At 42.7% G+C, this 27,200-nt stretch overlaps 1 protein-coding gene across 3 annotated transcripts in view; it reads right to left on the bottom strand.

Moving 5' to 3' along the window:
- Positions 1-1,245: 1,245 nt before the first annotated feature.
- VPS13D (vacuolar protein sorting 13 homolog D) overlaps positions 1,246-27,200 on the bottom strand; it is a 1,255,097-nt gene continuing 1,229,142 nt past the window's right edge. For all 3 annotated transcript variants that reach the window (XM_053690423.1, XM_053690422.1, XM_053690424.1), the window contains 2 exons: positions 16,661-16,901; positions 1,246-2,342 (listed from right to left, as the gene is read on the bottom strand). In XM_053690423.1, the coding sequence (XP_053546398.1) occupies positions 2,211-2,342; positions 16,661-16,901 (373 nt within the window). In that variant the 3' untranslated portion in view covers positions 1,246-2,210. The remainder of the gene's footprint in view (positions 2,343-16,660; positions 16,902-27,200) is intronic.

Below are 27,200 nucleotides of genomic sequence, written 5' to 3'. Positions count from 1 at the left end.
TTAGAGTGTCACAGAAAATAAGACTTACTTACCCCAGGACACTCATCTACATGTTTGTAGAAAGCCAAACCAGTACTGAAACGAAAATCAGCAGAGGTAATGGTATATATATATATAAGAGTATATCGTCGATCTGAAAAGGGAGGTAAGAGATGAATCTCTACGACCGATAACAGAGAACCTATGAAATAGACCCCGTAGAAGGAGATCATTGAATTCAAACAGGCAATACTCTCTTCACATCCCTCTGACATTCACTGCACGCTGAGAGGAAAACCGGGCTCCAACCTGCTGCGGAGCGCATATCAACGTAGAATCTAGCACAAACTTACTTCAGGCAAAGTTTGTAAAACTGATTTGTGGGTGTGGTGAGGGGTGTATTTATAGGCATTTTGAGGTTTGGGAAACTTTGCCCCTCCTGGTAGGAATGTATATCCCATACGTCACTAGCTCATGGACTCTTGCTAATTACATGAAAGAAATTAAAATATTTGAAAACTTTTCACAGGTCAGTTGTTACAAGTGTTCATGGTTAAAGTTTGTATTAAAATTCCCTGGTCTCTTGGGGTTATTTTTACATGTTTACAATTTCAGATAATTAAAAAAAAAACATTTACATTAAAGGGACATAATACTCATATGCTAAATCACTTGAAACTGATGCAGCATAACTGTAAAAAGCTGATAGGAAAATATCACTTGAGCATCTCTATGTAAAAAAAGAAGATATTTTACCTCACAATTTCCTCAGCTCAGCAGATTAAGTTCTGTGTAAAAAGTTATACTCAGCTGTTGCTCAGCTGCAGGTAATAAAAAAAAAGAAGAAATGAACAGCAGCCAATCAGCATCATAAACTCTTTTACTGTGATCTCATGAGATTTCACTTAACTCCCATGAGATTTCATTGTAAACTTCCTTACACTGAATAGGGAAATAAGATGAGTGTGCACGAAAGCTCACTCCCTTAGCTGTCCCGAGACAGACATACTGATTTGTTGCTTAGAAGTCCTTTACAATGGGATGTGGCTACTGAGAAACTTTTGAGGTAAAATATCTTTCTTTTTTACATAGAGATGTTCAGGTGATATTTTCTAGTCAGCTTTTTACAGCTATAATGCATCACTTTCAAGTGTTTAAACATTTGGGTATTATGGCCCTTTAAGTCCAGAGTATATGTTCTATTAACATTTTTCTTTAACAACAAACAAAACACACACACACACACACAAGAAGAAGCAGTTTAGATTTGAGAAAAAAATAAATTCTTTATTTCTACAATTTTGTGTAGAGATTCATGGGCACATGTTACATTTAAAAGGATTTAAAGATTAATTGAGAGGACTGAAAAGGGAAATATCACAAATTGTCTTTCATTTTAAACTATCTAAGCATTGAGATTTGTCAAAGTTTACCGGAACTGATCAAGACGTTGGAATCAGAAACATGAGCACTGTCTACTAAAAACACTCAAATCAAGGTAAAACGTCTGCACTTATTAGACTTGATTGTGGATGAGGAAACAATTGACTAAATTTCAATTCTTTGTAACGGCAATTCTAAATACATTTATTTTGATATAAGAATAGAATATGCAATGCTCCATAGGTAACCGAGATCTACATGATCCAAGCTAGGCTCCTTTGTTCTTAAAGATAATTAACATGAACTAATATATTCAGTGCAGTATTCTGTCAGTCCATATAATCATTTTATAAAATAGACCAAATTAAACAATTAGTCTTTATCATTTTTACGCAATGATTTCATAGTAAATAAATTTACACAACACAAAACAGTTTCCAGATATTTGTTTGTATTTACATCAAACCACAGATGTACATATTTACAAAATAGCAAAATAAAGATATTTCTTTAAAATTAGTATTTTTTAAATGATATGTATATATAATTTGAAATATTAGTTATCCGTAACATAAATTATCCCCCTATTTTTAAATATACTTGAAAGGCAGTAGTTTATTTAATGATCAACTTTTTATATTTTTTATTATTTTGCTTTCACTATTTTACTGATGCTATTCTATATATATATATATATATATATATATATATATATATATATATATATATATATATATATATATATATATATAATTTCACTGGTAAATCAGTTTCAGGACAGTAAATTGCTATATGTTACGTGTAAGAAAAGCGGCAGGAAAATTCTAGCTGGTTGTTTGGTGCTTTGCTTAAGAATCCAAATCCAAATATTCTTGATCTTCAGTTATTCTTAGCATCAGCTGTTGCTCATAATAAAGACTTTTTGCATAGTTTATCTCTTGAGATATTTTTACAGCTAGTGCTTCAGACTTCACGTACACCTTTAAATATAAGAAAATAAATAACAGCAGCATTGTTAGCAAAGGGTTATATATAAAGTACCAATAAAACATGAAGAAAATGAAAATGGACAAATACTTTCAGTAAAATAACCATTGACAGGTTCTATTATTTCTTGTCCTTCTGGATTGTTAGCAGCTCTGGATATAAAGAGAATTACCCTATTCATTTACACACCTAACAAATGATATATTTATGTTGATATTATAAGCACAGTATATATGAGCTCATAGAGATCCATGTTATTAGTTTGGCATATAACAAATTGTATGAGCAATCTGACAGATGTGAAATTGAATATGACTATTTAAGCACATGACACCCTTACATTGATAACTAGGTAAATGTGTCATTTAGAGAGGAGGCGTTTCGAAATATCCGTAGTGTTAGTGATCAGACCCTCTGAAGTTAAGGGAAATCCCCTATGAGTAATGATTAAATCACAATTACGTAATATTACGCATGCGCATTGGGGACAAGGTAATTTAGCACATGCGGATTGGAATCTCATAGAGGCAGAGAGTATTTAAATGTATGTTGTCACGCATACCAGACAGCCAAGGCTGCTGTCACGGACACAGGGCTGCAAGGGTTAAACCCCTTCTACCTCACCCCTGTTGTTCCTCAGTGGTTTTGTGCTCCTTGGAGGAACCACAATATCTAGGAGTCTTTGTTTGCTTGTTTTTTTGTTCCTACTTTGTCAGAGAAGAGCTGGTCTCTGACCAGAAAAACCCTCCTAGGCTGGCCGGGATCCTGGAACTCCTGGTCAGCCGTCTCACAACGGACACCCGCCTAACCCCTCTCAGGCTGAACGGGCTCCTGGAACTCATGGTCGGCCACAGAACAGCAGGACACCTGCTAACTTTACCCCTGGTCGCTCCAGCGGCCCTTTGCCCCAGAGCTCCTCTATTTTGGGCATTGGTAGCCCCTAGGGAGGACCAGAGGTGGGGGAATTACCGGAGGGGAGCTTTTTTGGGAACCGGAGGTTTCTAACACCCCTACCCCCATAACTTTAACAGACTGTATCTCTGGTCCCCGGTAACGAATCACACTGCTTTTTGGACTGTGGCATCTGGGGATCGACACCCTGGAAGTGCCGCCGCTCTCCCGGGATCACCCCGAAACCGCCACCTATCCCCCCTATCTCTACCGGGCTGTAACTCTAGTCTCCAGTAGCGGATCACGTCGCTTTTTGGACTGTGGCATCTGGGGACAGAGAGCTTTCAAATGACACACTGGAAGTGTTGCCGCTCCCCGGGATCACCCCAAAACCGCCACCCCTGGGATTCTGTTGGACTGTGGCTGCTATGGACTCGCCGGTCGGTCTGGAGGGGCGGGAAAATTGTGGGATTGTCCAGTGTCTTATCAAGATGAGCTTTGTGTATAAAAGGAGTGTGTTTTCCAATAAAGTCAGTTCTTCTTTGTTCCACCTAAATGCTAGTTGCCTAGTTATTTGGGTGGGGATTGCGGAAATCCCTTATCCGCTACATAGCAGCCCCTTGTCTGGGGGAGGTGGGACCCTGAATACTGGTGCTGTCAGGCATCAGTGGTGGCTACAGGCTGTGGTCACTTGTCAGCTACATAGCTGCAGTCGGCAGGGAGGAAGCAGGACCCGTTTGGCGGAGTTACCCAGCCGGGGTAGTCGGGGTATCCGTCACATTGGCTGGCAGTGGTGGGATCTGCTTCTTTCACATGATTCCTGCTGACAGAGGAGAAGGGCCACAGTAGCCGGTAACTATGGAAGCCAAGTTTCTAAGGAGAGTACAGGAGGCGCTGGCCCAGCTGGACGGTCCTATTTACCTACAGGACGAACTGGCCCAGCTGGATGGTCCTATTTATCTACAGGATGAGCTGGAACAGAGGGACCTCTGGTGGGAGGCTCTTCAACATGACCGGGACGATGGAAAAGTCCTCCCCACAAATGACACAAGGTTCCGGGTTCGGCGGACCTTGCGAGTGCCTTTCCTGGGAAAACAGCCAAAGAAGGAATGGCTATCTGTCCTACATAGACTGGTCCAGACAGAGATGTGGGTGGAGGACGGCTACCGGGCCCTCAGATGGCTCGCTATGCAAGCACAGCCATGGCTGGTGGAAACCTCTCCCACAGAGGGCTTTGGGGGCCCTGGATTACAATTTACAAAAAGGACAGAGGACCCCAGACTTTGGGAGCGAGACGGACCAGGGTCTGGAGGATATCTCTGGGCTCCAAGAGGAACTGCTGGATCTCTTGGAGGAATCCTGGCTACTAGACGATCTGGATTTTATAAGTGACCAGGAAGAGGCACTGGTCAAGGAATACCAGAGGCTGCTAAATCTTGTTAAGCAGCCTGCTGAGACTAAACAGATCTGGGGTGTAGCACTCTGGGATTCATGGAGCTCGACCATGGAGGAGTGGCAACAAAGAAAAAGGGACCCAGGGCTGCTGGATCCCGATCAGCAGCCTGGCTTTGAGCTTATGGTCTTGGACCAGGGAGCCACCCCAGCAGAAGCGCTGGCAACAGGGCAGAGAGCCACGGCCTCTGCCCAGCACCTGCAACAGCTCCAGGAAACCAGGGAGCGGAGGTCGCTGACTTCTCTCCCCACCCACAGAACTCCCTCCCGGGAGAGGAGACAGTCGGTCTCTCTGCCCAGCGGCAGAGCCAGGAGCAGGGAGAGGAGACACTCAGTCTCTCTCCCCAGCAGCAGAGCCATCCCCTGGGAGCGGAGGTACTCATCCTCCCTACCCTTACACAGAACTCCTTCCTGGGAGAGGAGACAGTCTGTCTCTCTCCCCAGCGGCAGAGCCAGGAGCAGGGAAGGGAGACAGTCGGTCTCTCTTCCCAGCGGCAGAGCCATCCCCTGTGTGTGGAGGTAGTCGTCCTCCCTCCCCTTACACAGAACCCCTTGCAAGGAGAGACGGATGTTGATAACTCTCCCCAGCAGCAGAACCCCTTTATGGGAGAGGAGACAGTGGGTCTCTCTCCCCAGCGGCAGAGCCAGGAGCAGGGAAAGGAGACAGTCGGTCTCTCTCCCCAGCGACAGAGCAATCCCCTGGAAGCAGAGGTAGTCGTCCTCCCTCCTGTAAGCAGAACCCCTTCCTGGGAGAGGAGACAGTCGGTCTCTCTCCCCAGCGGCAGAGCCAGGAGCAGGGAGAGGAGACAGTCGGTCTCTCTCCCCAGTGGCCAAGCCATCCCCTGGGAGCGGAGGTAGTCGTCCTCCCTCCCCTTTACACAGAACCCCTTGCAGGAAGAGACGGATGTCGATAACTTTCCCCAGCGGCAAAACCCCTTCCAGAGAGCCAGGTACAGGGAGAGGAGACAACCGGTCTCTCTCCCCATCAGCAGAGCCATCCCCTGTGAGCGGAGGTAGTCTTCCTCCCTGTCCCCGTAAGCAGAACCCCTTCCCGAAAGAGGAGACAGTTGGTGTCTCTCCCCAGTGGCAGAGCCAGGAGCAGGGAGAGGAGACAGTTGGTCTCTCTCCCCAGCGACAGAGCCATCCCCTGGGAGCAGAGGTAGTCGTCCTCCCTCCCCTTACACAGAACCCTTTCCTGGGAGAGGAGACAGTCGGTCTCTCTCCCCAGCGGCAGAGCCATTTCCTGGGAGCGGAGGTAGTCGTCCTCCCTCCCCTTACACAGAACCCTTGCAGGGAGAGACGGATGTTGATAACTCTCCCCAGAGGCAGCACCCTTTTCAGGGAGAGGAGACAGCCGGTCTCCCTCCCCAGTGGCAGCACAGTTTCTCAGGGAGCGGAGGTAGCCGGCCGGCCTCCCTCCCCAGCGACAGATCCCCTTCCCAGGAGGAGAGACAGTCCGTCTCTCTCCCCAGTAGCTGGGCATGATCTCTACCCTTTTTCCGCCCGGAGGAAAATTTCCCACAGGGGGCAGACATGACATTGGGCCCGGGGGAGACCTGGCCCTGCAGTTGGTGCCACAAGTTTGGGCACCCGAGTCTTGCCTGCCCCACCAAGGAGCAACCTCACCCTCCGGTCTGGGGTGGGAATACACTTGTGGGAGAGCATGGATAATCTTCCCCAGCAACCGAGAAGTGGAGGGACACCATCGGACCGCCCCAGGCTGATCCGTTAAGGGTCTAGCTAGGTCTGCCGAACTGGAGGGGGGGAGATGTCACGGATACCAGACAGCCAAGGGTGCTGTCACGGACACCGGGCTGCAATTGTTAAACCCTACTACCTCACCCCTGTTGTTCCTCATCGGATTTGGGCTCCTCGGAGCGACCACGAACTCTAGGAGTCTTTGTTTGCTTGTTGTTTTGTTCCTACTTTGTCATAGAAGACTGGAAATACCCTCCTAGGCTGGCCGGGCTCCTGGAACTCCCGGGCGGCTGCCTTACAACGGACACCCGCCTAACCCCTCTCAGGCTGGCCGGGCACCTGGAACTCACGGTCGGCCCCAGAAAAGCAGGACACCCGCTAACTTTACCCCTGGTCGCTCCAGCAGCCCTTTGCCCCAGAGCTTCGCTCTTTTGGGGATTGGTAGCCCCTCGTGTGGACAAGAGGGGGAATTACCGGAGGGGAGCTCCTTTGGGAACCAGGGTTTTTTGACACCCTTATGCCCATAACTTCGATGGACTGTATCTCTGGTCCCCTGTAATGAATCACATCTGTTTTTGGACTGGAAGTGCTGCCGCTCCCCCGGGATCACCACGAAAACGTCACCTACCCCCCCCCCACCATCTTTACTGGGCTGTAACTTTGGTCCGCAATAGCGGATCACGCCGCTTTTTGGACTGTGGCAACTGGGGATCGAGAGCTTTTGGGATCACCCAGAAACCACCACCCCTGGGTCCTGGGATTCTGTGGCTGCTATGGAGGCGCCGGTCTGTCTGGAGGAGCGGGAATGAAGGGAAAATTGTGGGATTGTCCAGTGTCTTATCAAGATGAGCTTTGTGTATAAAAGGAGTGTGTGTGTTTTTTTTTTAAAATAAAGTCTGTTCTTCTTTGTTCAACCTAAATGCTAGTTGTCTAGTTATTTGGGTAGGGATTGCTGAAATCACTTCTTCTCCGCTACATAGCGGCCCCTTGTCTGGGGGAGGAAGGACCCTCTGGCCTAGCTACCTAGTGGGGGTAGCCGGAGTCTGCCACAGGGTGGGACCCCTGAATACTGGTGCTTTAGGGCATCAAGGGTGGCTACAGGCTGTGGTCCCTTGCCAGCTACATAGCTGCAGTCGGCAGGGAGGAAGCAGGACCCGTTTGGCGGAGCTACCCAGCCGGGGTAGTCGGGGTATCCATCACATATGTACTGCAGGGTTTTAATTTATACACCTGATGAAATGGTGGAGCAAGCACAGACAAATGCGTTGTGAATTTTATGATGGATTTAATCATATACTAAACTAAATTTTATATTGCAGTTCGTACTTAATTTTATTACACTAGAAATCTTGTATCTTGGACTAGATCATATCAGTTTATATACGCTCAGGACCACTATGAAAGTCAAGTTGAATCCTAATTTGGAGATTCATGGTAGCGCATCCAGCTAAGTCTGTGTGGGTTTATAATCTAGGTATGCTTTTTAACAAAGGATACCAAAGGAACAAAGCAAATTTGATAATAGAAGTAAAATGGAAAAAAGTTTAAAAACTGCATGCTCTGTCTGAACCATAAACATTTAATCTTGATTTTAACGAGCCAGCCCATTTTAGGTTCAGCATCCTGGATAGCGCTTTCTGATTGGTGGCTGCACAGGTGCTGAACCAAAACTAGGCTCTTAAAGGGACATCATACACTCATTTTTTCTTTGCATAAATGTTTTGTAGATGATTTATTTATATAGCCCATAAAGTTTTTAGTTTTTTTTAAATGTATAGTTTTGCTTATTTTTAAATAACATTGCTCTGATTTTCAGACTCCTAACCAAGCCCCAAAGTTTTAGGAGGATACCGTCAGCTACCTACTCCAGCTTTGTGTAAAGGGTCTTTTCATATGCAAAAGAAGGGGGAGGTGGGGAGGGTCTTATATCCCACTTGCAGTGGGCTTTCCAACTGCCTTTTCAACAGAGCTAAACTGAGAGCTTCTAAGTAAGTTTTTAAACAGTTTTATACTGGATTTTTATATCAGTATCTGTGCATCTTATTCTTTATAGTAGTGTCTATTACATGCAGTTATATGAAAATTGGTGTATACTGTCCCTTTAAGCTTACATATATTCCTGCTTCTCAAATAAAGATACAAAGAGAACGAAGAAAAATTGATAATAGGAGTAAATTAGAAAGTTGCTTAAAATTGCATGCTCTATCCAAATCACAAAAGAAAAAATTTGGATTCAGTCAGTATCCGTTTAAAGCCAATTAGGGAATTATCTATCGAAGGGCATAGTTGGCAACATTTAAAAAAAAATGAAATTCAGTGACACTTGAGCATAGCCATGTCCAATTTATAGATTGCCTAGCCCCGCCCACTCCAATCCACCCCAAAAGCAGCACGTAAAATACTAGTAAGTATAATTTTAGCCATACTGATTAACTAAAGGGATAGGAAAAATTATATTTTCATGATTCAGACAGAGCATGTAATTTTGAAATATACTTTTATTATCAAATTTACTTTGTTCTCTTGGGTACCTTTGTTGGAAAGATTATGTACATAGCAGCAGCAGCAGTAATGCACTACTGGGAGCTAGCTGTTGATTGGTGGCCACATACATTTGTGTCTTTTGTCATTGGCTCACAAGATGTGTTCAGGAAGCTCCCAGTATTACATTGCTGCACTGGAGATGACTTTAACTATGTGTTTAATCAATTTGCAGAGGTTAAACAGGGTCATGTGCAAGAAATAGTGCAAATATAAAATTGGATAGTATGGGAGGATTTTGTTTTTGCATTGCTATAGCCTTTAATGCAGATTAAATCATCAAGTACATCATCCTCCCATACTATCAAGAATATAAATGACATAGGAAGAATAACTTTACAGCAAGTACCAAAATAAGCAAACAAGGGTTACATTATTAACCCTTCAGCATCTGTACAGCAAGACACCACAAAGCACCCTAGTTTATATAGATGTTACACAGCCTGAAATTAGATAGATATTACCTCAGTATGTTGAACCTGCTAACTGCTGTCTTTGGGCTGCTAAAAACATAATTTATGCTTACCTGATAAATTTATTTCTCTTGTGATGTATCAAGTCCACGGATTCATCCATACTTGTGGGATATTCTCCTTCCCTACAGGAAGTGGCAGAGAGAGCACCCACAGTAGAGCTGTCTATATAGCTCCTCCCTTAGCTCCACCCCCCAGTCATTCGACCGAAGGCTAGGAAGAAAAAGGAGAAACTATAGGGTGCAGTGGTGACTGAAGTTTTTTTAAATAAAAATATACTGCCTGTCTTAAATAAACAGGGTGGGCCGTGGACTCGATACATCACAAGAGAAAGAAATTTATCAGGTAAGCATAAATTATGTTTTCTCTTGTAATATGTATCGAGTCCACGGATTCATCCATACTTGTGGGATACCAATACCAAAGCTTTAGGACACGGATGAAGGGAGAGACAAGACAGGTACCTTAAACGGAAGGCACCACTGCTTGTAGAACCTTTCTCCCAAAAATAGCCTCAGAAGAAGCAAAAGTATCAAATTTGGAAAATTTGGAAAAAAGTATGAAGCGAAGACCAAGTCGCCGCCTTACAAATCTGTTCAACAGAAGCCTCATTTTGAAAAGCCCATGTGGAAGCCACTGCTCTAGTAGAATGAGCAGTAATTCTTTCAGGAGGCTGCTGGCCAGCAGTCTCATAAGCCAAACGGATGATGCTTTTCAGCCAAAAGGAAAGAGAGGTAGCCGTAGCCTTTTGACCTCTCCGTTTACCAGAATAAACCACAAACAATGAGGATGTTTGACGGAAATCTTTAGTTGCTTGTAAGTAGAACTTTAAAGCACGAACCACATCAAGATTGTGCAACAGACGTTCCTTCTTTGATGAAGGATTAGGACACAGTGAAGGAACAACAATCTCCTGATTGATATTCCTATTAGAAACAACCTTAGGAAGAAACCCAGGTTTGGTACGCAAAACCACCTTATCTGCATGGAAAACAAGGTAAGGTGAGTCACACTGTAAAGCAGATAACTCAGAAACTCTTTGAGCCGAAGAGATAGCTACTAAAAACAAAACTTTCCATGATAGAAGCTTAATATCTATGGAATGCATAGGTTCAAACGGGGGCTTGATTCTGACCAAGGCCTGACTAAATGCTTGAACGTCTGGGACATCTGCCAGTTGTTTGTGCAAAAGAATAGACAAAGCAGATATTTGTCCTTTTAAGGAACTAGCTGATAATCCCTTCTCCAATCCTTCTTGGAGAAAGGACAATATTCTGGGAATCCTAATCTTACTCCATGAGTAACCCTTGGATTCACATCAATAAAAATATTTGCGCCAAATCTTATGATAAATCTTCCTGGTGACAGGCTTTCTAGCTTGAATCAGGGTATCAATGACCGACTCAGAGAAACCACGCTTTGATAGAATCAGGCGTTCAATCTCCAAGCAGTCAGACGCAGAGAAATTAGATTTGGATGCGTGAATGGACCTTGGATTAGAAGGTCCTGCCTCATTGGCTGAGTCCACGGTGGAACCGATGACATGTCCACTAGGTCTGCATACCAAGTCCTGCGTGGTCACGCAGGTTCTATCAGAATCACCGAAGCTCTCTCCTGCTTGATTCTGGCAACCAGACGTGGGAGGAGAGGAAACGGTGGAAATACATAGGCCAGATTGAAGGACCAGAGCACTGCTAGAGCATCTATCAGTACCGCCTGGGGATCCCGGGACCTGGACCCGTAACGAGGAAGTTTGGCATTCTGACGGGGACGCCATCAGATCCAATTCTGGTGTGCCCCATAGCTGAGTCAGCTGTGCAAATACCTCCGGATGGAGCTCCCACTCCCCCGGGATGAAAAGTCCGCCTCCCAGTTCTCTACTCCTGGGATATGGATTGCTGAAAGATGGCAAGAGTGATGCTCCGCCCATCGGATTATGTTGGTTACCTCCATTCATCGCTAGAGAACTCCGTGTCCTCCTTGATGATTGATATAAGCTACAGTCGTGATGTTGTCCGACTGAAATCTGATGAATTTAGCGCTGCGGAATCTGTTGGCGCTCTACAAATAACCTGATAATAAATAATAATAATAATGAATTTGGCCGCAGCAAGCTGAGGCCACGCCTGAAGTGCTTTGAATATCGCTCTCAGTTCTAGAATGTTTATCGGGAGGAGAGTTTCCTCCTGATACCATAAGCCCTGTGCTTTCAGGGAGTTCCAGACTGCACCCCAGCCTAGCAGGCTGGCATCTGTCGTTACTATGAGCCACTCTGGCCTGTGGAAACACATTCCTTGAGGACAGGTGGTCTGAGACAACCACCAGAGAAGAGAATCTCTGGTCTCCTGGTCCAGATGCAGATGAGGAGATAAATCTGCATAATCCCCATTCTCTTCCAGCATGCATAGTTGCAGTGGTCTGAGGTGTAGGCGGGCAAAAACAACTATGTCCATATGCCGCTACCATGAGTCCGATTACCTCCATACACTGAGCCACTGATGGCTGAGAAATGGAATGAAGAGCTACGGCAAGGTGGTTAAGAGTTTTGATTTTCTGACCTCCGTCAGAAATATTTTCATTTCTGCCGAGTCTATCAGAGTCCCCTAGGAAGGAAACTCTTGTGAGAGGGAAGAGAGAACTCTTTATATGTTCACCTTCCATTCGTGAGATCTCAGAAAAAGCCAACACGATGTCCGTGTGAGACTTGGCTAGCTAGAAAGTCAAAGCCTGAATTAAGATGTCGTCTAGATGAGGCGCCACTGCTATGCCCGCGGTCTTAGAACCGCCAGAAGGGACCCTAGCACCTTTGTGAAAATTCTTGAGAGCCGTGGCCAACCCGAAAGGGAAGGGCCACAAACTGGTAATGCCTGTCCAGAAAGGCGAATCTGAGGAATTGATGATGATCTCTGTGAATAGGGATGTGTAGATACGCATCTTTTAAGTCCACAGTAGTCATATATTGACCCCTCCTGGATCAGAGGTAGAATAGTCCGAATAGTCTCCATCTTGAATGATGGAACTTTGAGGAATTTGTTTAGAATTTTGAGATCCAAGATTGGTCTGAAAGTTCCCTCTTTTTTGGGAACCACAAACAGGTTGAGTAAAACCCTAGCCCTTGTTCCTCTTTTGGAACTGGGCGGGATCCCTCCCATGGTATGTAGGTCTTCTACACAGTGTAAGAACGCCTCTCTCTTTGTCTGGTTTGCAGGACAATTGAAAAAAGTGAAATCTCCCCCTTGTGGGGGGGAGTCTTTGAAGTCCAGAAGATATCCCTGGGACACAATTTCTAAAGCCCAGGAATCGTGAACATCTCTTGCCCAAGCCTGAGCGAAGAGAGAGAGTCTGCCCCCTACTAGATCTGGTCCCGGATCGGGGACTACCCTTCATGCTGTCTTGCAGGCTTCTTGGCCTGTTTACCCTTGTTCCCAAGCCTGGTTAGGTCTCCAGACTGACTTGGATTGGGGCAAAATTCCCCTCTTGCTTTGCAGCAGGGGAAGCTGAAGCGGGACCACCCTTGAAGTTCTGAAAGGAACGAAAATTATTTTGTTTGGTCCTCATTTTTATTTGATCTATCCTGAGGGAGGGCATGGCCTGTCCCTCCAGTGATGTCTGAAATAATCTCTTTCAGTTCAGGCTCGAATAGGGTCTTTCCTTTGAAAGGGATGTTCAAAAGTTTAGATTTTGATGACACATCAGCAGACCAGTACTTAAGCCATAACGCCCTGCGTGCTAAAATGGCAAAACTTGAATTCTTTGCCGCTAATTTAGCCAATTGGAAAGCGGCATCTGTAATGAAAGAATTAGCCAACTTAAGGGCCTTAATTCTGTCCATAATATCCTCTAATGGAGTCTCCATCTGAAGAGCCTCTTCTAGAGCCTCGAACCAGAAGCAGCTGCAGTAGTTACAGGAACAATGCATGCAATAGGTTGGAGAAAAAAAACCTTGATGAACAAAAATTTTCTTCAGGAGACCCTCTAATTTTTTATCCATAGGATCTTTGAAAGCACAACTGTCTTCGATAGGTATAGTTGTACGCTTAGACAGAGTAGAAATAGCTCCCCTCCACCTTAGGAACTGTCTGCCACGAGTCCCGCATGGTGTCAGATATGGGAAACATTTTCTTAAAAACAGGAGGGGGAGCGAATGGAATACCTGGTCTATCCCACTCCTTAGTGATAATATTCACAATCCTCTTAGGGACTGGAAAAAACTTCAGGTGTAAACAGGAACCTCTAAGTGTTTGTCCATTTTACACAATTCTCTGGGACCACTATAGGGTCACAATCATCTAGAGTCGCTAATTCCTCCCTGAGCAATTAAGCGGAGGTGTTCAAGCTTAGATTTAATGGCCGTCATATCAGAATCTGTCTGAGGGAGCGTCTTTCCTGAATCAGAAATTTCTCCCTCAGATAACAAATCCCTTACCCCTACTTCAGAACATTGTGAGGGGTATATCGTATACGGCTACTAAATAGTCAGACGGCTCAGCATTTGTTCTTAACCAGAGCTGTCACGCTTTCCTTGTAAACCAGGCAGTTTGGATAAAACCTCTGTGAGGGTTGTCTTCATAACTGTGGCCATGTCTTGCAAAGTAAATGAATTTAACGCACTAGATGTACTTGGCGTCACTTGTGCCGAGCGTTACTGGTTTGTGACACCTTGGGGAGAGCTAGATGGCGAACCCTCATTTCCTTCTGACTGAGAATCATCTATTGCTCTATTTTTAAGTGCTAAAATATGTTCTTTATAGTTTATAGACATATCAGTCGCAAGTGGGACACATTCTAAAAGGGGGTTCCACAATGGCTTCTAAACACATTGAACAAGGATTTTCCTTGGTGTCAGACATGTTAAACAGGCTAGTAATGTAACAAGCAAGCTTGGAAAACACTTTAATCAAAGCAAATAACACTTAGAAAAAAACGTACTGTGCCTTTAAGAGAAAAAAAGCTGCACAAACTCTGCAAAACAGTGTAAAAAAGCAGTACATTTTTACAGTAGTATCATAAAGCCTATAGTAACTTTGCACAGCTATGCAAATAAACAATTAACCCCTTAATGTAAAAACCAGATTGACAAAAACGTCAAAACCGGTAAAAAACGTTCAGCACCTTGCCACAGCTCTGCTGTGGCGCCTACCTGCCCTTTAGGAACGATTTAGGAACGATTTGTGGGGAAAAAACTTCTTTACAGCCCTCAAACACAGTAGGAACCTCTGGAGAAGCAGCTGGATGTCTCTGAGGGAAAAGAAACTGCGCAACTGAGGCACGAAAATAGGGCCCCTCCCACCTCACTCAATGTTTTTGGGGCCTAAAAGAAACACAACAGAGTGTTTCTTAAACTAGCCATGTGGGTTAATAACCCTTAAACAAGCCACACTGACCCCTTAAGTCCCTCAAAAAACGTTATATTTGCATTTTTTCTAAATAAACAAAAAACGTTTTTTCCTATCAGTGTCACCAGTAACTAATGAGCCCTTTTATGCAAGCTGGGATTCCTACCAAGTGTCTGAATACAGCTTACCCTTCCCTCATGGGGATATTGTCAGCCTTTTCTAGAATTAACACAGTAACAATAGACTGAACATACCTCAATGCAGTTTTCCTGTACTCTGAACTGAACAGCAGTGGATCTTAGTTACAAAGTGCAAAGATCATCATCCTCCTTGCAGAAATCTTCATCCCTTTTCTGCCAGAGAGTAAATAGTACACACCGGTACCATTTAAAATAACAAACCTTTGCTTGAGAAATAAAAAACTAAACATTTTTGTCACCACACTCACTTTACCCTTCCTAGTACTTAGAGTAGGCAAAAAGAATGACTGGGGGGTGGAGCTAAGGGAGGAGCTATATAGACAGCTATGCTGTGGGTGCTCTCTTTGCCACTTCCTGTAGGGAAGGAGAATATCCCACAAGTATGGATGAATCCGTGGACTTGATACATCTTACAAGAGAAAACAATATATGTTGAGAATTTATTTTTATTTTTCAATTTTGGTAAGACACTATTGAAAGTTTCACAAGCAAGTGGCATTTTATGAGGTAACTAGTAATTGTTTTAATTTTTGCTGCAGTAGTGATTGTGGACAGTGGGTTAATAGACACAGAAATGCCCCTGTAAGTCTATTTTTTGTATGTTCTGTGAATTCCAGTCCCAGCACAAGCAGATCCTGATGTCTTAAAAAGACAGTGTACAACAATTTTCATAAAACTGCATGTAATAGACACTACTATAAAGAAGAATAGTATAGTTTTGCTTATTTTGAAATAACATTGTGCTGATTTTCAGACTCCTAACCAAGCCCCACAGTTTTAGATGTATACCGATGTACACAAGCTTCAGATTGCTTCTGTTTGTATAATGGGTCTTTCCATATGCAGGGGAGAGTCTGCTCTCAGCCTAACCTCATCAACAGTGCTAAATTAGGAGCTTCTAAGTACGTTTTTTAAAGGTTTTTTTTTTACCGGATTTTTATATCAGTATCTGTGCATATTATTCTTTATAGTAGTGTCTATTACATGCAGTTAAATTGAAATTGATGTATACTGTCTCTTTAAGAAAATGGCATAAAAAACTAATTGTCTTATTAAACTGATACATAAAAGAATTGTGTATTTTGCAATATCCTGCAATGGGATAAGATGGGTGTGCTTGTATAGAATAATAGCTTGGTAATGAAAAGGTATAAGTAAAACAGAAATTTACCATGTGATTTCTTAGTGATTCACAAGCTTAAAGGGACAGTCAACACCAAAATTGTTATTGTTTAAAAAGATAGATAATGCCTTTACTACCCATTCCCCAGCTTTGCACAACCAACATTGTTATATTAATATACTTTATAACATTTAAACCTCTAAATTTCTGCCTGTTTCTAAGCCACTTCAGACAGCCTCTTATCACATGCTTTTTTATTGGCTTTTAACAACAGGAGACGGCTAGTTCATGTGGGCCATATAGATAACGTTGTGCTCACGCCCGTGGAGTTATTTATGAGTAATTGGCTAAAATGTAAGTCAATAAATAGCCATGTGATCAGGGGGCTGTCAAAAAAGAGGCTTAGATACAAGGTAATCATAGAGGTAAAAAGTATATTATTATAAAAGTGTTGGTTATGCAAAAGTGGGGAATGGGTAATAAAGGGATTATCTATCTTTTTAAACAATACAATTTTTGGACTAGACTGTACCTTTAACTACCTTAGTTCCTATATGATGCCAATGTATTCACCAAACTGTGTAACAATGTTCTTACCATGGGTTTTTGATGAGATGGCCCAGGCATAGCAATTCCACTGCTTGAGTTTTCAGCTTTCTTTGTCAGCTGCACATAGATCTTGCCATGATCTTTTGATACGAGGCAGTGATACAGATCATCGTATTTAATCTCAAGAAAGATGGCATCGCGATCAACGTAATCTCCCCATTTTAGAAAGTAAACTGCTTTGGATGAGATCAACACACAGTAGCTATCTATGTGCTCTACTGCAATAAAACTGCAAGAATATAGAAAATAACTAGGTCAATAAAATGACAATGAGGAATGCATATTAGTAATATATTAAAACCAGTTAATTACAAAACAAAGACACACATTTTAGCTGAACTTAAATGGATATTAAACCCAATTGTTCTCTCTCAAGATTGAGATAGAGCATGCAATTTTTAAGCAACTTTCTAATTTACGTCTATTATCAAGTTTTCTTTGTTCTCTTGGTATCTTTGTTGAAAAATAGGACTGTAAGCTTAGGAGCCGGCCCATTTTTGGTTCAGCACCTGGGTAGTGCTTGCTGACTGGTGGTACATTTATCTACCAATTACAAGCGCTACCCAGGTGCTGAACCAAAAATGGTCTAGATCCTAAGCATACGTCACTGCTTTTCAACAAAAGGTACCAAGAGTACAAAGAACATTTGATAATTAAAAAGTTGCTTAAAATTGCATGCTCTATCTCAATCATGAAAGAAAAAAATGGGTTTTTAAAATCCCTTTAAGTAGATCTTAACATCAATTGTTTTTATCATAGTGTATGGATTCATTCAGAACTAAAAAAATAAAAAAATATTGTGATGTATATTCCTGAACCCGCCCCCCCCCCCCCCCCCTGTAATTATACAAAAGAGGCTTGTAAGTGTCTACAACCTGTAATTTAACAGATTTAAAGAGCCACTAAAGTCAAAACCAAATTTTCATGATTCAAATAAAGCATGGAATTAAAAAAAACAACTTTCTAATATACGTTTATTATTAATACTTAGAACATATTCTGCTATGTGCAGAACATTGGAATGTGAAATATTTACAGTAAATACACAGTATAAAACTTTATTAAATATGAATATTGCACAAATATGCTTTTACATGTTTTCCTCTACAAAGGTCCCCAGTTGCACTTATATCTATGTCAATATATTTATGCATTTATATGTTTATATAGTGTCCTGTAAACGCATACAGACACATATAAATACCATATGTACACACATACATCTTTAGACGTATATGTATGCAGGGACTACAGGGGGGTGCAGAGGTCGCAATTGCGACTGGGCCCCCAAGGGTTGGGGCCCATCTTAAAAAAAAAATTTTTTTTTACAATAAAAAACGTTGACCTGCCACTGCCTGCACTGATATCATGTGAGTGTGACATGATGCCTCACTAGTGTCTCTGACTACAGGGGTTAGTTTTTCTGTTTTACCCATTGGTGTTTATGTGTGTGTGTGTGTGTGTGTGTATGTATGTGACGGTGTGTGTATTTATGCATGTATGTGTGTGTGTATGTATGAATGTGACTGTGTGTGTATTTATGTATGTGTGTGTGTATGTGTGTATGTATGTGACTGTGTGTGTATTTATGCATGTATGTGTGTGTGTATGTGTATGTATGTATGTGACTGTGTGTGTATTTATGCATGTATGTGTGTGTGTATGTATGTATGTGACTGTGTGTGTATTTATGCATGTATGTGTGTGTGTATGTATGTATGTATGTGACTGTGTGTGTATTTATGCATGTGTGTGTGTATGTGTGTATGTATGTGACTGTGTGTGTATTTATGCATGTATGTGTGTGTGTATGTGTATGTATGTATGTGACTGTGTGTGTATTTATGCATGTATGTGTGTTTGTATGTGTGTATGTGACTGTGTGTGTATTTATGCATGTATGTGTGTGTGTATGTGTGTATTTATGTATGTATGTGTGTGTGTGTATGTATGTATGTGACTGTGTGTGTATTTATGCATGTATGTGTGTGTGTATGTATGTGTGTATGTGTATTTATGCATGTATGTGTGTATATGTGTGTATGTATGTATGTGACTGTGTGTGTATTTATGCATGTATGTGTGTGTGTGTATGTATGTATGTGTGTATGTGACTGTGTGTATTTATGCATGTATGTGTGTGTGTATGTATGTATGTGACTGTGTGTGTATTTATGCATGTGTGTGTGTGTATGTATGTGACTGTGTGTGTATTTATGCATGTATGTGTGTGTATGTATGTATGTATGTGACTGAGTTGTGTATTTATGCATGTATGTTGTGTGTATGTATGTATGTATGTGACTGTGTGTGTATTTATGCATGTATGTGTGGTATGTTAGTGGAACCAGCAAATTACAGACCTTGTTACTACAGCATGGGGGGGGGGGGGGCAGGGGGTAAACAGTGTCACTATACAGTACCACTACAGTATGGGGGGGCTGGACCTATGTATGCTATGTGCAGAACATTGGAATGTGAAATATTTACAGTAAATACACAGTATAAAACTATTAAATATGAATATTGCACAACTATGCTTTTACATGTTTTCCTCTACAAAGGGCCCCAGTGCACTTATATCTATGTCAATATATTTATGCATTTATATGTTTATATATGTCTGTAAACGCATACAGACACATATAAATACATATGTACACACATACATCTTTAGACGTATATGTATGCAGGGACTACAGGGGGTGCAGAGGTCGCAATTGCGACTGGGCCCCCCAAGGGTTGGGGCCCATCTTAAAAAAAAAAAAAATTTTTACAATAAAAAACGTTGACCTGCCACTGCCTGCACTGATATCATGTGAGTGTGACATGATGCCTCACTAGTGTCTCTGACTACAGGGGTTAGTTTTTTCTGTTTTACCCATTGGTGTTTATGTGTGTGTGTATGTATGTATGTATGTGACGGTGTGTGTATTTATCCATGTATGTGTGTATGTGTATGTATGTATGTGACTGTGTGTGTATTTATGTATGTGTGTGTGTATGTATGTGACTGTGTGTGTATTTATGCATGTATGTGTGTGTGTATGTATGTGACGGTGTGTGTATTTATGCATGTATGTGTGTATGTGTATGTATGTATGTGACTGTGTGTGTATTTATGCATGTATGTGTGTGTGTATGTATGTGACTGTGTGTGTATTTATGCATGTATGTGTGTGTGTATGTGTATGTATGCATGTGACTGTGTGTATTTATGCATGTATGTGTGTATGTATGTGACTGTGTGTGTATTTATGCATGTATGTGTGTGTATGTGTATGTATGTATGTGACTGTGTGTGTATTTATGCATGTATGTGTGTGTGTATGTATGTGTATGTATGTGACTGTGTGTGTATTTATGCATGTATGTGTGTGTGTATGTATGTATGTGACTGTGTGTGTATTTATGCATGTATGTGTGTGTGTATGTATGTATGTGTGGTGTGTGTATTTATGCATGTATGTGTGTGTATGTATGTATGTATGTATGTATGTGTGTATGTGTATTTATGCATGTATGTGTGTGTGTGTATGTATGTGACTGTGTGTTTATTTATGCATGTGTGTGTGTGTATGTATGTATGTGTGTGACTGTGTGTGTATTTATGCATGTATGTGTGTGTGTGTATGTGTGTATGTATGTGACTGTGTGTATTTATGCATGTATGTGTGTGTATGTATGTGACTGTGTGTGTATTTATGCATGTATGTATGTATGTGTGTGTATGTATGTATGTATGTGACTGTGTGTGTATTTATGTATGTATGTGTGTGTGTATGTATGTATGTATGTATGTATGTATGTATGTATGTATGTATGTGACTGTGTGTGTATTTATGCATGTATGTGTGTGTATGTTTGTGGAACCAGCAAATTACAGACCTTGTTACTACAGCATGGGGGGGGGGTAAACAGTGTCACTATACAGTACCACTACAGTATGGGGGGGCTGGACCATGTCACAGATTACTGTGGTCACTTTATAAAGTACTGGGGCGGGTAGGGTCAGGTCAGTCATCTCACCGGCAGATTACAGACTGTGTCACTGACTCACTATATACAGTACTGGTGGGTTAAACAGTGTCACTATATACAGTAATAGAGGGTCAGACCATCTCACAGACTGTGGGCACAGGGTACCTCCTTTTGCAGACGTGTAATCTGATTCATATTTTTTTTTCTGTGTTAAATGTAAAAAAAAAAAAAAAAAATATATGTATCAAATTCACTTTTTTTGGGGGGGGCCCTTCCTAGATTCTTGCACCTGGGCCCTGTGGTTTCTAGTTACGCCTCGGTATGTCGGTATCTTTATTTTAAAGCCCTCTGCCTTCCTTTCTTTTCAGGATTTATCAAGCAGTGGTCATTCCCTGTTTAAAGGTTCCAATTCTTAGCTCTACTGTTTTTACTTAGCATTTCCATGTTTTTTCCATTCATGCTAACTGTTTCAGGTCTGGAAAATATTTTGATTATTTCCTTATGTTGTTAAAAGCTACAAATGGTAGAATCTGATTATCTTCATTATTCTGTATGTTCAGGCTTCATTTAAAAGGAGGTTTCTAATGGTGGAAATGTAAAGTAACCAAAAAGAAAACTACAGTTTAAGCTGTAACAGGTCTGTGGTACTCACGTAGCTTTATAATATGCTGTACCCTTTGCCAGGAAAACTTCTTGAAAAAAACACAATGCAGTAAATTATGCTAATATTTTTCAGAAGATTTTTTTAACCCCTTCATGCAAGTGTTTAACATCGGAACAAACAGTTGCTTAAAAAACTAAATTATGCGATTGCCGATATGATCACATGATTTCAAGGCTCCAATCGGATTATAGGGGACTGACTATGATGCTAGGCAATGCCCCCCCCAGTCCGATTTTCATTAAATAAAAGGATGAAGGTGCAGGGCGCCAAAAAAGTAGGAAATTCCATATTGTTCTAACGGTGTTAAGCGGTTGAGAAGTACCAACTTATTATCAAACAATTTTTTTATTTTTTTAAAAGGGAGTTTTAGTCCAGCAGTGGGTATTTGTGGCTGCATGTGGTGCTCTGCGCCATGATCTGTTCTGGGTAAAATTTTATTGTTTAACAACCGAAACAACAAATAGAGGACCTACAAAGGTCAAAATTCAATTGTAAATGGAAGGTTTAAATAGGGTTGTACAGTTTACTTCTATGAAATAAATGTAGAGAATAATAACACTTATAGGAACATTAAAATAATGTTATTTGTTGTGTCTTAAAGGGACAGTCTAGTCCAAAAACATAAATTATGCTTACCTGATAATTTTCTTTTCTTCAGATGGAAAGAGTCCACAGCTGCATTCATTACTTTTGGGAATTCAGAACCTGGCCACCAGGAGGAGGCAAAGACACCCCAGCCAAAGGCTTAAATACTCATCCCACTCCCACTTCCCTCATCCCCAGTCATTCTGCCAAGGAACAAGGAACAGTAGAAGAAATATCAAGGTGAAAAGGTGCCAGAAGAATAAATATAATACATGCCCCACATAAAAAAACATGTGCGGGGAGCTGTGGACTCTTTCCATCTGAAGAAAATGATCAGGTAAGCATAATTTATGTTTTTCTTCATAAATGGAAAGAGTCCACAGCTGCATTCATTACTTTTGGGAAAACAATACCCAAGCTATAGAGGACACTGAATGCAAAACAGGAGGGTACAAGAGGCGTCCCATTCTGAGGGCACCAGGCCTGCAAAACCCTACCCACAAAAACCTGCTTCGTCCGAAGCCGAGAAAACTTTGAAAAAAGAAAAACCCCAAGGACACTGACCCACAGATAGTCCATAAGTCTTGCTAGAGACCGCAGAAATAGACTCGACTGAGCCAACACGCCTCCAAGAGACACCGTCGCCCAGCAGTTGGTCCCCAACCACACACCCCTTACTAGAGAAAAGGGATAAACTACCGAAACCTCCCAAAAAGGAGAAGACATGGAAGAAAAAAATCAAAGTTTCCCAAAGACCCCTAAATAGGGTACAACAAGTTCCAAATAAAAAAAGGAACCCAGAAAACCGAACCAAGCTCACAGAGAGCCGAACCCATCTTGAGAACAAGGCAGGCAACACCCAGACCCTGGATCTTACAGAAAACTACAAGGTTAAGACCGGGAATCTAAAACCGAGGAGAAAACTGCTCCTAAAAACAGTGCAACCGCACCTTAAAGGACAACTGAAGACAGAGTCCTCAAGTTACAAGATAATATCAAAATATTCGTAGATCGAATACGTGCAGCAACCCCAGATAAGCGAACACCTGAGTCAACACCACATGCCACAGTCATACCAGGATGACTTTGAAATAGAATACTTGCGGGCAAGTAAGAGCAGCTCAAAAGGGAAATCAAACCCTAACCGTCAGACTGCAGAAACATCCACTAAACATTGGCACATCACAGGCTATCCAAAAGCCGCTAGTCCTTCTCAACATGGAGGATCACAGAACCTGAAAGAGGCTCACCGAACCTCAAATGACCCGAGCACATACAACAGATCTCAGATCTTGCTCTACACTGAACCAGCCCAAGCGACAGTCAGGTCTGAAAAACGGGAACAGAAAGGACCCCAATCACCAACCTCCAGGGAAGGACATAATGAAGAACTCGGCCACCCCAACCGAACTCGGGAGCCCAAAGAGCTCCTTCAAATGGGTCCTCCCAAACAAAACCCCCTAGGAGATGAACATAGCAAAATGCAGTTGATCCCTATGAAGACCCAGCCTAATTGACAGTCTCGACAAGGAGATTGCAATTTCCACAGATGAAACAGAACAGGATAAAAACACCTGTTCCAACCTCCTGCACACAAGACAGTACAACAACCCTTCAGAGAGAACCCCCCTCCTTAAGAAGGACAAACAACCCCATTGAAAGGGAAAGGCACATATAGGAACAGCGCACATATTGACCAGATATGAGCCATAGTCTGTTGAAAACAAAAGCCGAATGAAAATCATCCAGACGACACTAATGAACACAGAAAGAACTCCCCCTGAAGGGGAGCCCAAATCGTTCAAAGGACCAGGCAAGCCATAAAGAGCATATCCGAAAGTGCCCAGGATCCTGGCCAAGCTGCTAGCAGACTCAATTGGCCAGTCTGTAGGCAATAATCTATGACCCCTGGAAAATTGGATCACCCCAAACCAGTCACAGGATAATAAGTTTCCGGACATCCAGAAAGATCCAAAGCAAAAATTAAAAGGTTCAAGCCCCAGAATTGTTTAAAACAAATAACACCACCAGGGAACACAACTACCCCATCTGCAGAAGCAGACCTCACAGGGGAATAACCGGACTACCCCGGAGAACGGGACAACACTCACTCGTAGATTCCAACCCAAAAGGAAGAGAACACCCCTTGCATAAGTCCAACACTCCAAAAAGGAGCTAGGGCACAACAGTGAGGCACCAAGACTCTAAAGACCAAGGGAGAACATCGAGGACAAGTCACCTGAAGAGTGAGTAGAACAAAGGCTAGTCTCCATATTGCCTCAGAGTACGTAACTAGAGGACCACACCCAAGGAAAAAGAATGCAAAGCATCCCAACCTCGTTAGAAAAAAACCATAAACAAAGCTTGGGGAAGGAGACAACACAGCCCAAGTCCCTGATAGGGAAAACAACAAACGCCCTACAGTATGAAAAGCCACATGGCCCTCCTTAAAGAGAGTATAATCATCAGATGACTATTTCTCCAACCACAAGGCTACCTTGCTACCCCCATAAGGCGGCCAAACCGCCAAGAAGAACGGACAAAGTCCAGAAAGCCGACCCAAAGGAAGACCCTCAAAAAGAACAGGTGCAGAAAAAGGACAATTCCATGGAGCCCCTAAAAAGGCAAGACCGCCAGAAACTGGCGGCAAGGAGGCCCTTAGTCCTCCAAACTTTTAACCCACACGGGAAGGAAACACTCAAAATCCCGACAAAATAACGGAAACAACAGAGTGTGTAGCAGTGGAACTTTACCGAGAGTCCCAGTCGACCAGCTAGAAAGGTTAACAAAGGACTGAACCAATCCCCCATGCCTCACGGACCCTCAGGTCCTCTCAAAATTCTTAGCTGAACTTGTTACAAACAAGGAATAACACCAATAATAATGTGAAACACTCGGTGCCCCAACCGGACCAGCCAGGCAGAACAGGCGCCACTTGTCTGAAACAGGCCGCGAAGAACAGAAGGATCCGAACCCAATCAGGACCCACCTGAAACTAAGGGGCCGATACTGTCACGGCCACAGATAGTCGCCCCCAGAGATGGGGGATAAACAGCAGACAAAACAAAGGACTAACATGTCCTCACACCAAACAAACTTCCGTAGAAGTAAACTGAGCGATCAAAAAAATCATAAGCATCGATTCCAGAAAACATTCCCGAAGAAAAAGCAGAAACATGAGCTCAAAATAAAAAAAAGGTTATCGCCGAAGAAGAACAGACACACCCGCAGGACCAGGATCCTGTTCTTCCAGCTCAGAACTTCAAAGGATACTCAATAAACAAGGCTATAAGAAGATTACTTCATCCTCCTATACCTAAGCCGGTGAAGACTGAGAATCCCTGTATCCATTAAGGATGGGATCCATCAACAACGCCAAAATGTGCCTCAGTAGGACACAAAGGCGTGCCAGTCTATAACGGAAGGCACAGCATACCTTTGCCTGAGCAGAAGACGACCCCGGCCCTGAAGGTTGACCCCCTGAAGCCTCAGGGACAGTCGTTCTCCCGGAGAGCTGAGTAGGCCATCCCATGCCTAAGGAGCCCCGGCTAACAGTAAACGTACAATATCGTAGTTGCAGATGCGCCAGAGCCATGATTATGGTCATGCGAAAATGTGCCATCACCCCCGGAGGGAACAAGCCACCTTCCAGAGAAGGATAAGCAAAATCTGGGTTACCTGCATGTGTAGTAAGAGTTGGTGGTAGGGAACTCGCCACTCGGGGAACCGGACGGCTCAGCAGCCCCTTGATTCCCTGATCCCGAGGAATTGAGCACTCTAAAATGGCATTCGGAACATAACTGGAGGGCATGTATTACCAGGGCTAATTTGTATTCTTCACCTGAAACAGAATCTGACGCAGAGACGTCTGTCTCCACAATATTAGAATCCTCCATAACAGGGATACTGAATACAAAAAAAACGGACCAAATAAGAAAATATAAATGACACCTGACACCCACAATGGCTGGGGCACTCACCACCTCCTATGAACCAGACACCGGCGGGCCAGAATTCCTCCGTCTCCACACGGTCAGGAATGCGGAAATGGAGAGCCACAAACGTGACCACGCCAGGTCACCAGGTACACCGTGCAGTCCAGAAAAAGCACGCTCAACCATAAAGGCCACGTCACTTCCAAAGGCCGTTATGTTCCACAAGCCATAAGTAACACTACACATACGCAGGTCAAATCACATAACAAACATGATAAAAAAAAACCCTGTTCAATAACCCGCCTCAGGAGATATTAACCCTTGATTCCAAGATACGAAAGGAGCCTCACTGAGACCCTGATTATGGTTAATCCTGCAAGGTGAGAGCCTCTCGGGAAAACATTTGTATTACCATACAATCATAACAAAAGTAAAATGAAACAATCTTACCGGAATCTACGCCGTGGAACAGGAACACGGCCCTTCAACTGTGACAGATAGTAGCCTTGCCTCTCCCATGGACTTGAGAGAAGAAATCAGGCAGCGAAACTCGTCAACGCAGAAAGACTCTCCCTGCATCTCCGGACTAACTTTCGTCCATGCTCTCACTGAGAGGCTGACAGGATTACTTAAAACTCCAGTACCATGCCGAAGAGTACTACCCTCCATAAGAGACTATCAAAACTTCTGACACTTCTCTGCCAACCTCCTGGGACGAAAGACAAAGAATGACTGGGGGATGAGAGAAGTGGGAGAGTTATTTAAGCCTTTGGCTGGGTGTCTTTGCCTCCTCCTGGTGGCCAGGTTCTGAATTCCCAAAAGTAATGAATGCAGATGTGGACTCTTTGCATTTATGAAGAAAATAAACTTTCATTATTCAGATAGGGCATGCAATTTTCAACAATTTTCCAATTTACTTCTATCACCAATTTTCCTTTGTTCTCTTGGTATACGTTGTTAAAAGCTAAATCTAGAAGGTTCATATGCTAATTTCTAAGCGCCTAAAGGCCGCCTCTTTCTCATGGCATTTTGACAGTTGTTCACCACTAGAGGGTGTTAGTTCATTTGTTTCATATAGATAACACTGTGCTCACGCACGTCGAGTTCCTATGAGCCAGCACTGATTGGCTAAATAGCAAGTCTGTCAAAAGAACGGAAATAAGGGGGCAGTTTGCAGAGGCTTAGATACAAGGTAATCACAGAGGTAAAAAGTGTATTCATTTAACTGTTGGTTATGCAAAACTGGGGAATGGGTAATAAATGGATTATCTATCTTTTAAAACAATACAAATTCTGGTGTAGACTGTCCCTTTAAGGAGGGCAATTTAAATGTTTTCATGGGGAAAAAAAAGAATTTCTTGTG

This window comes from Bombina bombina, chromosome 8, assembly GCF_027579735.1.
Source record: "Bombina bombina isolate aBomBom1 chromosome 8, aBomBom1.pri, whole genome shotgun sequence".
Classification (NCBI taxonomy): Eukaryota; Metazoa; Chordata; class Amphibia; order Anura; family Bombinatoridae; genus Bombina; species Bombina bombina.
Note: the sequence above shows the minus strand (reverse complement) of the source record. Positions and strands in the feature narration are given on the sequence as shown.